This window comes from Haliotis asinina, chromosome 5, assembly GCF_037392515.1.
Source record: "Haliotis asinina isolate JCU_RB_2024 chromosome 5, JCU_Hal_asi_v2, whole genome shotgun sequence".
NCBI classification, from domain to species: domain Eukaryota; kingdom Metazoa; phylum Mollusca; class Gastropoda; order Lepetellida; family Haliotidae; genus Haliotis; species Haliotis asinina.
The window spans coordinates 43519896-43533920 of record NC_090284.1 but is presented as its reverse complement, the minus strand read 5'-3'; the positions used below and the strand labels follow the sequence as shown (position 1 = coordinate 43533920).

Here is a 14025-nt window from a genome sequence, read left to right as displayed (position 1 = left end):
CAATTTGCCATTTGAGAGTTTACAGTGAATCTGTGTAGCATTAGTAGTATATCAATGCCTGGGGTATACTATAAAAATATAGTAGGGATATTCCATTTTGTGAGCATACCACTAGCCAATGCCAATGAAAAAGTAATATACATTCATACAGATGAAATATTTCCTGAGGAATGGAATGAATCATCACATTTTCTGTTAATTTTTCTTCATCTGATTCCTCCCTGGCATCATCATTTGCATTTTATCTATCATGTAAATCAAATATCCCCTACTTTTTTTTTAATAGTGTACTATGTAGATAACAGAATACAATGCACAGACCCAAGCATACTTACAAGTTGTCCATTGACATGAGGTAGAGGCTGTATTCTTTGCGAGTTTTGAAACATCCTTTTGGCTCTGGTAACCAGGAGCAGTTCCAGTCCTGAAGAAGACATATATTCTACAACTATTCAAACACTTGAAACAAACTGAATGTTAAATAAAATGAACTATGAACAGAAAATAATTTCAGAATTAAATAAATATACTCATGGAAATGAATAAGGGACCACCTGAAAGTACAAATGTTCCTTTATCGTTTCCAGATTTCTTCACAATCTTCGTATTGCATTGTGGGTGAAATTCTGGAAAGATTAAAGGAGTACTTGCACTTTCATGTGTTCCCTTACTTGTACCCATGATTATATATACATTTAAAGGAGTATTTGCACTTTCATGTGTTCCCTTACTTGTACCCATGATTATATATACATTTAAAGGAGTACTTGCACTTTCATGTGTTCCCTTACTTGTACCCTTGATTATATATACATTTAAAGGAGTACTTGCACTTTCATGTGTTCGCTTACTTGTTCCCTTGATTATATATACATTAAAGGCTGATGTTTACAGCACATTCAGTAATACAGATCATTTCAACTGGTGAAGTGTTGACTTATGATACTCCTACATCTTCAACAGTCAATAGAAAGTATGCTGACGAGTCAAAGTGATGAGTCAGCTGAAATAACAAATGTCTTCTAGCCATCTTACAATATATAATTATGAATACTTTGTGGGTGTCGTGTAATGCTTCTCTGAAAATATGTACATCTTTAGACGTTATTGTGGTGTTTCAGTTTGAGGTGGGGAGAAATTAACTGATACATCTCCAATGTTTATCACTTTATGGTACAAAAACGCGTGGAGACTGAATAATATGGTAAACTTGTATTCTAACCTCTAATCATGTACTGAACAGCAAAAGAAATGCAATTTTAAAAAATATGAACTCACATAAAATTAAGCATTGTGTTTAAGTCATCTAATTAAAACCTTCACCAAAAGCCCCAATGAGTGAAGCATTTCTTTTGCTGTTCAGTATATGTTTGATCCTAGGCATAGGGGAAACAACAGTACACAGAGAATTATCTTGGCTTTGATGGCAGACCCCAAGCATCCCAGTGGAAGGATTAAGTGTGTAAGGTTTTATGATGCTTTTTAGCGATATTCCAGCAACATCACGGTTGGGGACATGACAAATTGGCTTTACATGTACAAGTGATGAGAGAACATTTTAACCACAAGGTCACCCTACCCCACCCCATCCCGCTAGTTGAAGGTAGTAGTGTTGGGAGTAAACTCACAGTCTCATCCATGGCATCTGGATCCTCCTCTCCTTCAAAGTCTTCCTTATCACAGCTGACCTTGACCTCAGGGGGATCACTTAGGTTGTTAGGCTTGTACTCCTCCTTGGATGCTCCACTGCCCATGGAGTTGAGAGTTCGGTGGCTTGTGAACGAGTTCTGTCTACTGAGTTCGAAGGAGTTGCAAATACTACGACTACTACTGACAGAGTTGTTACGACTCCAACTGTGGTTGCTCTTGATGGAGTTCTTGGGCGTGAGAGCCTTGTGACCCTTGACTGAATTCTGGGGACTAAGTGTTCTTTGGTTGTTGAGGGGTGGGTGGCCATTGCAATCACTGAAAACCACCAGGTCCAAAAAAAAAAATAACTCTCAAAAGGATCACAAAAAAAACCTGAAACACCTTAACCTAAGTAAATTTCTCACCAGCTTACCAGTTCCCTTTTTAGGTGCTTTCTGCTATGTGGTTGTCTATCTTGGAAGTATGCTATACTAAACTCCATAGTACTGTAACAAATTATGTGAGGTTTATATTCATCAGAATTACAGCTTCATACATTCAGCAATATTTCAGCTTCAAATATTCAGCAATATTTCAGCTTTAAATGTTCAGCAAAATTTCAGCTTTATACATTCAGCTTCATATATTAAGCAATATTTCAGCTATATGAAGCTAACTGTTTGATAACAATCTGCTTCTTACTGGCATTGTAAGGAAATAGAAGGACACATCCGATGATCAACGGTCATCCAGTGATGCCTGAGCCCAGTGTGTCCATCCAATACACAATCCAATGAAATCTGATATCTATGATAACCTTGATGGAGATGGGATTGATTAGAATTAACATGAAACCAAGCACAAATGTTAGCAAAGATAACAACTGTTATGTTTACATGCAAATGGGAAATTAATACGATCATGCTTTCAAGAAATCATTTCTGTGTATCCATTAGGATAGGAGCTATGCAGGCTGTTATAGCAGTTATCTGATTATTCAGAACAGACTTTGTTAGCATTCGCACCACTGAGGGATTGTAAACAAGGAAGAGGGATTGTAAATAACGAGGAGGGAGGGGCACACAAGACAATCCACCATAGAATCATGACTGCACACAACACAAACAAGAACAACAATAGGATTGGACAGAAACTTTTAGGATTAAACAAATTTGACACAAACACTACGTATACACATCACCATTTTCTGATGATTTATCTAACATATACATATATATTTTCAAATGTTACGGGCAATACATGTCCCCACATGTCTTATGGTAGCCCAAGAGATAACAGACTTGGTTCCAATATATATATTTTTGTTCATCCAGATCGATGCTTGGTTATCTGACATTTGCCTTCTACTGATTCTGGACAGCTTGGTATATATACTCCCAAAGGAGCTGAGAATAGTGTTCACTAACCCAAAATGATTATAATACACCATCACATTCACTTGAATAGAATGTGATGACTTATAAATGGAGCAATTTTAATTACATTTACAGAATAAAAATCAAAGAGGGTTTGGACAATCCCGGCACAGTCAGGCAGGATAGGCTTGACACCAGATCGATACGAAGTTTCTGAATACAAAAAAAACCCCAACTACAACAAAAAGAAAACTGATTGAAACAAATACCTCTATTTAATTTCAAAAGGAGCCCCAGTGAGATGTTAGATTATTCTGAGGAATCTAGACTTGCTACATTCAGGGCTTTAGCATTCCATAAATGACTGGGCAGAAGGATAATACTATAGAATGTAAAACAAACTAGATTTCCTGCTCAGGGCCCTAGCCACTGCTATGCTCAGCACAGACAACTTCTGAGACCTCTCGGAAGAAGAAGCACCCAGTCCAGTCTATGAAGACATTTTTTTTGAGAATGTGGACTCCCCAAATATATTTTGAAATGCTCTACCACTACCTGCTACAGAAACCTAGCACACTACAGCTGATAAACAAATGACAGTGACGCACTACAGGTGGGTCATGCTATCAACAACAGACTCATGCAGTTTCAATACCTGAAGAAATATGTGACAGAGTAGCTGAAATGAACAGATGATGGAATGCAATAGACAAGGCATTGATTGACATGTACATTCTCTACAGTGATGAGGAGAGTGAAGTGGCTACTGATGACAATGAATATTGGCATGAGTAAAAAATCAAGTTCCCAGGCTCCCCATCCACAAAGCATTCAGAGCTCCATGACATTCATAAGACTATGGTAAACTGTAGAGTTACAACAGTGTGTATTGTTACGAATGCCTTGTGGATCAGAAGCCTGGTCAAAGAGAAACATTTTCATCTGATTTTGAAACAGACGTAATCACATTCTGCTCTAATGCCGCAAGGTAGTAACTGATACAGTTTGATTTCTGATGTAACCTTTCTATGTGCTTGTTGATAACAAAGCTTTCCGATGATAGTAAACGTAATTGTAAATTATTACTATCATATGTTCAAAGAAGCTGTTTCAGTGGATTGAATGAAACTGTTCTACCCAACAAAACTAATGCTTTGAACCACAACCAGTTCAAATTGGGCCCATGATCCGGGCCAAACCAATACTCCATTCCTTATACTACTACAGACTTATCATTTATTTTAAAAATTTCTTTGTAAACCTGAATGTTTGGTATAGTCTGTAAATAGACCAATGTATTTCTTTAAATTTGGTTTGGACCTGGTATGACTGCGACAGTCAGCAATATTCCAGCTATATCACAGCACTTTGAAAATAGTTGAGTCTGGACCAGACCGACCTGTGATTGGAAACGTGACCAATAATCCATGTCTACCTCAACAAATGACCTGTCTGTCTGACAAACTAATGATGAGTGACTAACTGAGCAGTATTCCAGATATATGATGGCCATCTGAGGATGTTTGAGTCTGGACCAGATAATCAAGTGATTAACATTAAAATAATCAATCTACATTCTCATCTTTAGCTAAGTATCTAACCCAAAATCATTCTAACCCAAAGGTGGTTGGTTCTTACCTAGAGACAGCCAGTTATAACTCACAGGCAGTCAGTTCTATTCCAGAGGCGGTCAAGCACTAACCAAATTGATCAGTTCTAACATCAAGCATAGAGTCATTTAAAAATCTTTTCAAGTATACCTTCCTAGAAATGTTTTCAAATCCCCCCCAAAAGACAGATAAACAACTTGAGATGCTGACGAAGCCTATTTCAAGGATATATCCTCAAGAGAGACATTTACCCATGATTGTTGGGTGTTCTGGGGGTTCCTGGAGTGTACGTAGGGGACTGGGATTGGTTCAGTGTAAATACATCGTCGTCGAGATCATCTCCACTGTCTGACTGGCTGTCCACAACAAGACTGGTCTTCTCAGCGTCACGGCGGCGATGTTTCAGGCGCCAGCTGCTGCTGCGCTGACTTCCACGGCTACTGGTCCGGCGAAGTTTGGGGGAGGGTCTGGGAGAACCTCGGAAACTGAGGCTTGTCTGTGGAAGGGAGGCATAACAGTACACTACATGTAATATCATTTGATATTTCAAATGAAGTTATGGATAAATAAAATTACATATGAGAGTGAGTGAGCATGGTTTTAAGCTGCTTTCAGTAATATTTCAGCAATATCGCTGCAGGACACACATGGGTTTTACACATTGTACCCATGTGGGGAACTGAACCGGGGTTTTGGGTGTGACGAGCCCACCACTAGGCTACCCCACTGCCCTAGAATGCATTTGAACAAATCACCTCTCAAACATACTCAGCTACAGAATCTTGGACACATAAGTACCAGCTCTTATCAAGAGTATTCGTAGACTGGCTTTGAGGAGCAAAGTAGGACAAATTGCAATGCTGACGTAAGACGTGGCATCCTGCTGCTGTTTTGACGTTAATGTTTCAACCAAGTTTGGGGGTGCATTTTATAGAACTGGATCAAGAGAAAAGCATGTGCAGCATTTGATGCATGCACTGCATGCAGAACACCGTACCCTCTTCATGTTCATGCTGCGTTTTGGTGGACCTTTCCTGGGTTCGAATTTGTGTTTGGAGACAACTGGTTTTTGTCACGTAAAGCTTGATTTTCTGACCAAAAAATACAATCACAACATTTGCTAAGTTTTCAGTTTTATGGTCGCAGTAAGGAAACTACCAAACATTGAAACTAACAATGTACAAAAATGAACAATGAACATGACCAGTTTCTTACCGATGTTCGCTCTGATTCTACTGAAAGTGTGCTACGTTGAATACTACGGCCCATGGACACTGCTAGCTTGTTGTTGATGTCTTTAAGAGCACTCTCATTGGGTGATCCCTGAGGTGTTGCCATGGGCGTGGCTGCAGTGTGTGTTATGATTGGTGGATTTAGTGGGCCATCAGGTTGTGGTGGTGCTGCTGTCACAACCTGTGCTGTGTTGTCCTCCTTCGTGACAGCGACAGGAGGGGGAAGGGCAAGCATTTTCTTCTCTGACAAAAATCAAACAACCCAAGGATCAATGTCATCATTTAGAAAACAATAATTCATCTTGTATAAATCCATGGAAATATAAATCTGAATATTTTTTTTAGAGAAATACTTTGTAGGTCAAATACAACTATAGAATAAGATCAAATAACTATTAAACAGATCACAATAGTATAACATGATGTGATGAAATAGTCAGTACGGTATAATGCCATATAGCAACATTCCAGCATACAACAGTGGGGGACACAAGAAATAGGCTTCAGACATTATACCCATGTGGGGGAATAGGTTCCAGGTCTTCAGCTTGACAACTTAACACTTTAACCACTTGGCTACCCCACCGTCTCGCAATGCAATGTAACATAATGTCAAATAATTGTGATACTTCTAAATTCAATATTTCATTGCAATAAAATATGTGTATGCCATCAGCCACAGATATTTTCTGTAAGGGGAAATAATGACATAATACACAATTATGTTAGTTTAATAAGCATTTAAATGCATATTAAAAATTCCTAATACATTATTCCTGCTTATTTGTATCTATCTATTTATCTTCTGGAATGGGATTATCAGACACACTGACCATCATTCAGTCAAATGGAAACATTAGCATTCAGAAGTGATGTATTTCCCCTAAACTAACAACTAGTCTCTCAAATGAACATATTTTACTGAAAAAAGTTCATAGTGAACACAGATATTACAATGAAATGGAGCCCTGAGACTTTCTTCATTTTCAGAAGCTAAGGAAATCCAGACTTGCCACATTATCTAGATTTGCGTGGGCTTTCTTTGATATATTTGCTTCAGCGTGTGTAGGACAGACTAGATTTCCCCAAGCCAGTGATGAATTACCTTTTTCTTTATTATTCTTCACATCAACCTCACTACTGTTGAGTTTGTCCTTTTCCTTTTGAGCATCATCAATGTTGTTATTCTCTGCCAGTCTTTGTTTCTCCTTCTCCTCCAGTTCTTGTTCCACCATTTCTTTTGCCTTGTCTTTCTTCTTCTCCTCATCCTGCACAACCCAAACGTAATCAGAAAATACTAAGTGTGACAAAACGAACATGTGCTTTTGCCTCATCCTGCACAACCCAATTGTAATCAGAAAATACTAAGTGTGACAAAATCAACATGTGCTTGATAGCACCATCACACAGGGGACATTGTAACCCCCATTTTAAAATGCCCTCATGATCAGAGGGTATCAGAGAATTATTCCTCAAACTGATTTATTTCAAAAGCATATTTAGGCATTGTAGCTTCTGTCTTTACTTAGAAAAGCATGGCATTGGTTTTATCTGAGGGACTAACATATTAGCATGTCTCTAAAGAGGCCAAAAAGTTTCCAACTCCCATGCATATTTTAATCAAACTTAATAAGAGCCCATTAACTGTTACTTCCTGTGCCAATCTTGTGGCCACACCCTGCTCTATCGCCATACTAAAACAATGACCAACACTTGATACCCATTCAAAAACCCACAGTTATATTCTAAGCCAAATTATTATATCATAATTCTTAAAGATGTTTTCACTGTAAGAGGTGTATTCAAAAAGCACTTTGCCCTCACTGATTTCTCACCTCTGTTGAAAATCCCTCCACCAAGATGGCAACCAGAAGATTGAAAAGTACATAGTTTCCAAATGTCATTAAAGCAATGAAGTACAAGGAGGCCCATGGAGACGTTTTATCCATGCCGTTATATAACACAGTGTTCCAGTCCTCCTGTGTCAACACCTGAAATGAACAACAATGTCAACATGCATTAAAGAGGGAACAATGCCTCATTATGTTTCTTTATGTAAACATCTTTTCATTATGTATCATCATAAACAATATAACTAAAAATGTCATACAATGCAATTGTTCACCATCACCTACAATGTAACTTACTTGATTACTTGATAATTCATATTGGTTACCATTTCATATAATGTAACTAAAATAGAACTTTATACTTACATTACTTACAATGTAACTAAAACAGAACTACATATTGCTTACCATTACACAGAATGTTATTAAAACAGAATTGTTCTCTTTATCATTGCTTAGATTGCAGCTTACATGGTAATATGTAATGTTTACCACTGCATATGTTGTCACTAACATGGTAATATATAGTGTATTCCATTACATATATTCTAGAATGTAACTTACATGGTAATATGTAGTGACCATCATTACATACATTGTAGCTAAAATAACATGTTGCACTGCAACTAAAATGGTACTGAATACTGTTTAACATTACTTACAATGTAACAAATTAGGAAATATATAGTCTTTACCATTACATACAATGTAACTAACATGGAAATATGTAGTGTTTACCATTACATACAATGTTACTAAGATGCTAATATACAGAGTTTACCATTACTTACAATATAACTAACATGGTATTGTACACTCCTACCATTACTATAAATGTAAAGCCTTTGAAAATTTCCATGTTTTATTTATTTTGCATTCCATGTCAAAGAAATAGTGTGTTTTTCATTGTTAAAATACCATCATCAGAATCAGTTGTTAATAGATGAACACTTCATTCCATTACAAAACACTGTAAGAGTCAACTGTGGTGTTGTGAACTATTCCAAACTACATCACAAACACAGGTTTAGTAGGCTTTGTTACAGATACCTCAACACCATGCAGTTTGTGGTTACAGATATGCAGTACTTTACAAACACTAACATCATCTGTAACTTAACTGTAATATAATTCATCCTCATGTATTACTTCTACACATAATGAAACATACAACATATTATACAAACATACTTATATACACTTTCCACAGGTGACAATATTTAATAAATATATTAATTACTGCAGACATGTATCATATGAAAATGTGCTTTAGACATGTACTTTACACAGAGAGAATTAATTCATAACATATGCCACTGGCTTGAAAAGTGGTAGTTAAGATTACTTTTATATTATATTTTGATGGCAATATGTATTGTAATGATGTAATATATAGTTGTTAATTTGGAAGCATACTCTACCTGAAACACAGTGACAAGTGACCACAGAGTGGAGTCAAAGTTGACCCGATCACAAAAGCAAGTTACGTTATTGCTGCGTAGATCTGCACATGTGCAGGAAGATCCGTCCTCACGCTCACAAAATTTACCACCAAACAGATTCATTCCTAGGATACTGCATGCGGTAAGGGGGAGAAACGGGAATTAAACACACACCATTTAGAGGTTTCAAAGGGCTATGTATGTTGTCATTGTCACATAGCCAACACCGCACTGATAAGGACTTTCTTGGATATATGACGTCAATTTCAAGATGACATGAAATTGACATGAAATTAATATGAATGAGCTGAAATCTTTGCCTGTTTTCCTTAACTTATCAAGTTTTGAATTTTGGCAATTATTTAATCACAAAATCGCAACAGTTTGGTGAAGTCTAAATGAAAATGACAGTTATTCCAATTTCTGTCAAATTGTCAAAGTGACTTGAATGTTTGATTTTTTTTGTCACAAGACAAGTATTGACAGAATATCAAATTTATAACTGTCAGTCGCTTCACACTCCAAATATTTCCCACGACAGACTCAGATTTGTTATTGAAACAAATTTTGAAATAAGCATCTTGGGATCACACCTGGGCCTAGACGAGAAATGGTGTAGTTTTGACATGAGTTGTGAGGGTGACATTTTCAACAGCAGGGATGAAGACATGACTTGGCAATAGTTCACTCACTCGCTGACAAATACTTGGACGCAAATTGGACAAAACGTCAGTTTTTGGACAAGGACGTACATTTCACATGTATTACAATCAATCATGCACTGTCCTAGATCTAACCCTATGTACACATACTAGTATATGGTTTCACAGATCTGAGGAATGACATTTTACCAGTTCACCATGTAAGCCATTATTGCCAATAATACATGCCAAAGTTAAGTCCAGTATACAATCACATCACAAAAATGTACAAGACCAAATTTCCAATAATTCTTTTTCCCAAACAAGTGACATTTTTCATTCTATTGTGCATACAAACATTAACAACACATATGCATGCTCTTATGTGTAAGGCATTAACAAGATATCGATATCATAAGTTAAAATAGATATCATATAAAACAGGCAAAACTTCATTTGATTGGTTATGTTATGTAAAACACAAGTGATATATATTTACGTGTTATATATACAAGCATTCTATTGAAATATCTAATAAGATCATGCAGTGAGTATTACTTAAGTAAAACTGAAAAAACAAAAGTTATTTCATACGACTCAACTACTGATGAAATTCCTTCCACATATTGAAACATTTTGCACAAATTGCCACATAAAACCAGGCACAGCTAAGCCACTTATAACATAAAATACCATTCCTCAAATTCGAATGAAACCATATTGACAAGGATTGGCTCAACGCCATGCTGGTTAAGCCTGCTAACTACCTTAGCAATGAAAGAGCTGAAAGACTAGTATCTACACTACTGCCATTTCAGTAGAGAGAATGGCAGAACAGAATATCTAGGTACTCTCTAGGACTCGAGGAATAAAACCGGGTTAAACGTAACAGGGTTCAAAGGTTAGTTGGGAGATAATTTGGGCATGCTGACGTGTCTCACCATACCTGAAAGACAGTTATAATCGCCCAGAGAAGGGAATCAAAATTCCGGCGATCACATTTTCGCCTGCCGTGTTTTTCAGTACAGAACTTACAGCCAAACAAGTTCATTCCCAAGATGCTAAAGTCGTAAATTTTTCAGGAGCAGAAAAATAAAAAAGAAATAATTTATGAAACTCTTTGTTCAAAAGACATAGATACAAGAATGACATGATCAAGAGATTAAAACTTTACGCAGTAAAGAATTAAGAATCAAGAAAATATGTAGAATTGTGTTATATACTTTGCATACAAATCTTACATTATTAGAGATTGCAACATTACTTTTAAATTTTTTGTTATAGATAGCAACAAACAATGGTAAGTGTAATAAATACCTGAATATGAACATAAACAGAAGAAGAAGTGCAAAGAAAGTGGCCACATTGTCCATGGTACGTAGCATGACCACTAGTTGGCGCCGGAGTGCAGGCAAGAAGCGCACTAGCTTGAGAATACGTAACAAACGGAATGTACGAAGGACAGACAGTCCACTGGCGCCACCCTGGGCAAGTTCCACGATACTGCAAAAGACAAGACATTGTGGTACTTTGATTTTCAACTTCCTTATGGTAATGTTCATGTTAAACATAATAATTACATCCTTCCCATTAACCAAAACAGATTTTCAGGGACTACAGCCAGTTTCCATGGTTCTTTCTCCAAGGTATGTCAGAAGGGATCATGAAAATACCTTTGTTTTCTTTACAAGCAAAATTCAAGAAAAACCAAGCAATGCTACATCGAATATATTTCTTTGAGTGAAAGTCACATGAATTCAGTTAAAAAACTGACATAAATATATACTGTGCAAAAAAAATAAGTGAAAGTGTTCCCTTATTTTTCCAAGGTTTCTCCTCAAGTGTACTGCTTGTAACAAAATCTGCTAGTAAATATAGTAACCCTTGTGCTTCCTTGTGATCCCTTATTATTTTTGACTTAGCATGTAATACTTAAGGATCTCCAAAGAAGCAACATGCAACATTAGCCACACAGACTTAAATCTAGCAAAATGAAAACTGCTGTCAGGGAATAGCCGAATTTGTTTTTGGCCCATGGAAGTTATGATGCAATAAATATTGCCAACTGTGTGCCTTGGAATCAGTTACAATTTATTAGTATGGCATACCATACACTACTGTATAAAACTTTAACTTGATCCTTAAAATCAGTACCAAAATGGTACGTTTCACGCATAGGCCGATCCCTGTGATGTGTCCTAATCATGGTTAAATCAGACCACAGACAACTGGGGGCAGTTACCAATAATACTAACTTCATAATAACTTTATTATTTGCGCATCTCCTCTTGAGATAGGAAGGACATCAAATACAGACAGAAAGTTCAAAGTTTAGATAGGAAAACACCTACATTATGTTGTCATTAGTGAAAGTTGGTGAGTGAACTCTATACATGTAATAGTGTTTTGGATAACAAATAAATGTCTTTACATCTTAAAAACACTACTGACCCCTGAAGGTCCCGGGTGCAGAATAGGCCTTCAGCAACCCATGCTTGCCATAAAAAGGCAACTATGCCTGTCGTAAGAGGCGACTAACAGGATCGGGTGGTCAGGCTCACTGACTTGGTTGACACATGTCATCGGTTCCCAATTGCGCAGATCAATGCTCATGTTGTTAGTCACTGGATTGTTTGGTCCAGACTCGATTATTTACAGACTGCCGCCATATAGCTGGAATATTGCTGTGTGTGGGGTGAAACTAAACTCACTCACTCACACACTAAAAACACTACTGCCCCTTGAAAAGATAACTTGACAGATGTGGCTATGAAGCTCAGAGTATCTACCTGTTAGCAAACATATTTGACAACTTACCTGAGTATGACTATGAACCCATCGAAGACATTGAACCCATCACTGATGTACCCATACAGGCCATAGGCCAACAGCTTGGACAGCATCTCCGCACCAAAGAGGATGCTGAATGCGATGTTGCTGTACTCAAGTATCAGAGTCAGCTCCTCAGGCTGGAAGACAAACATACTTTCATGATTAACAGACTGATAACATGGGAACCTATCACACTATGTCAATAGTGAGTTTACCTGTGAAGGTCCTGAGGAAGAGTAAGCCTTCAGCAACCCATGCTTGCCATAAAAGGCGACCATGCTTGTTGTAAGAGGCGATTAACGGGATCGGGTGGTCAGACTCGCTGACTTGGTTGACTTACATGTCATCGGTTCCCAATTGTGCAGATCGATGCTCAAGGTGTTGATCACCTGATTGTATGTTCCAGACTTGATTATATACAGACTGCCGCCATATAGCTGGAATATTGCTGAGTGCAGTGTAAAACTCAACTCACTCATTCACTCACTCAGTAGTGAATGTGTTTAGATTCAAGAAACTTTTAACAAAATGCAAAACAGCATGGCAGTGACACCAGAGATGGCCTCCACACATTGGTGTCCATGTGGGAAACAGAACTCAAGTCTTCATGTGCATTACAGATAGCTCATCCTCCTATAGTTAGATGCTTCAGCATATCTTCATCATTCTTTCTCTCACTCCTTCACACACACAAACCACACCTTACTCCCACATATCCACACACCTCACATGCAGGCACCTCCTAACACAAACACACCTCACACTCACACTTCCCTCACTCAATGATCTAATTGCCAATCTTTTCAGTCATGATGGCTATCCAACAAGTGAATGTCAAGTTCATTTGAAGCGGCAGAGGTGGCCAGTATCTAGTCTTTCAAGAGAGTGATGTGTCCCCTTCTAGGGTTAATGTTGAGAAAATCATACACTTTGTGACATCATTCCAGGTGGAATAACATGATGCTGAATATACTGAGGGAATCATATTTCATGGGGATAAACATTTCAATGAATGCTTTTCGCACTTACCAATCTAAAACTCTCTCTCTCTCTCTCTCACACACACACACACACACACACACACACACACACACACACACACACACACACACACACACACACACACACACACACACACACACACACACACACACACACACACACACACACACACACACACAGATTTGTTCCTCCATGCATTCGGTGTAGTCCATTTGACAGAATTCAAGAGCCTTCCACAGAATTCTGCAGAAAACCTCACAAAGGTGGTCTGATGTTTTGATTAAGATCAGCGTTTCATTCAGCATTTTATGTTTATTAGTTTTTGAGACTGCAATTCATCCATTCATCCATTCATCCATTCACAGGACTGTAACTGATTCACTAACAGTATTAACCCCACAAATACACGTG

General features: G+C 37.6%; 1 protein-coding gene across 1 annotated transcript in view; it reads right to left on the bottom strand.

Annotated features, from left to right (window-relative positions):
- The window catches only part of LOC137284549 (voltage-dependent T-type calcium channel subunit alpha-1G-like), a 191898-nt gene that overhangs the window by 38358 nt on the left and 139515 nt on the right, over nt 1-14025 (bottom strand). The window contains exons 13-22 of the mRNA XM_067816393.1: nt 12598-12749; nt 11098-11283; nt 9119-9272; nt 7683-7838; nt 6953-7115; nt 5831-6090; nt 4867-5111; nt 3661-3684; nt 1629-1965; nt 336-424 (exon numbers count right to left, since the gene is read on the bottom strand). Coding sequence (XP_067672494.1) covers nt 336-424; nt 1629-1965; nt 3661-3684; nt 4867-5111; nt 5831-6090; nt 6953-7115; nt 7683-7838; nt 9119-9272; nt 11098-11283; nt 12598-12749 — 1766 coding nt within the window. The remainder of the gene's footprint in view (nt 1-335; nt 425-1628; nt 1966-3660; nt 3685-4866; nt 5112-5830; nt 6091-6952; nt 7116-7682; nt 7839-9118; nt 9273-11097; nt 11284-12597; nt 12750-14025) is intronic.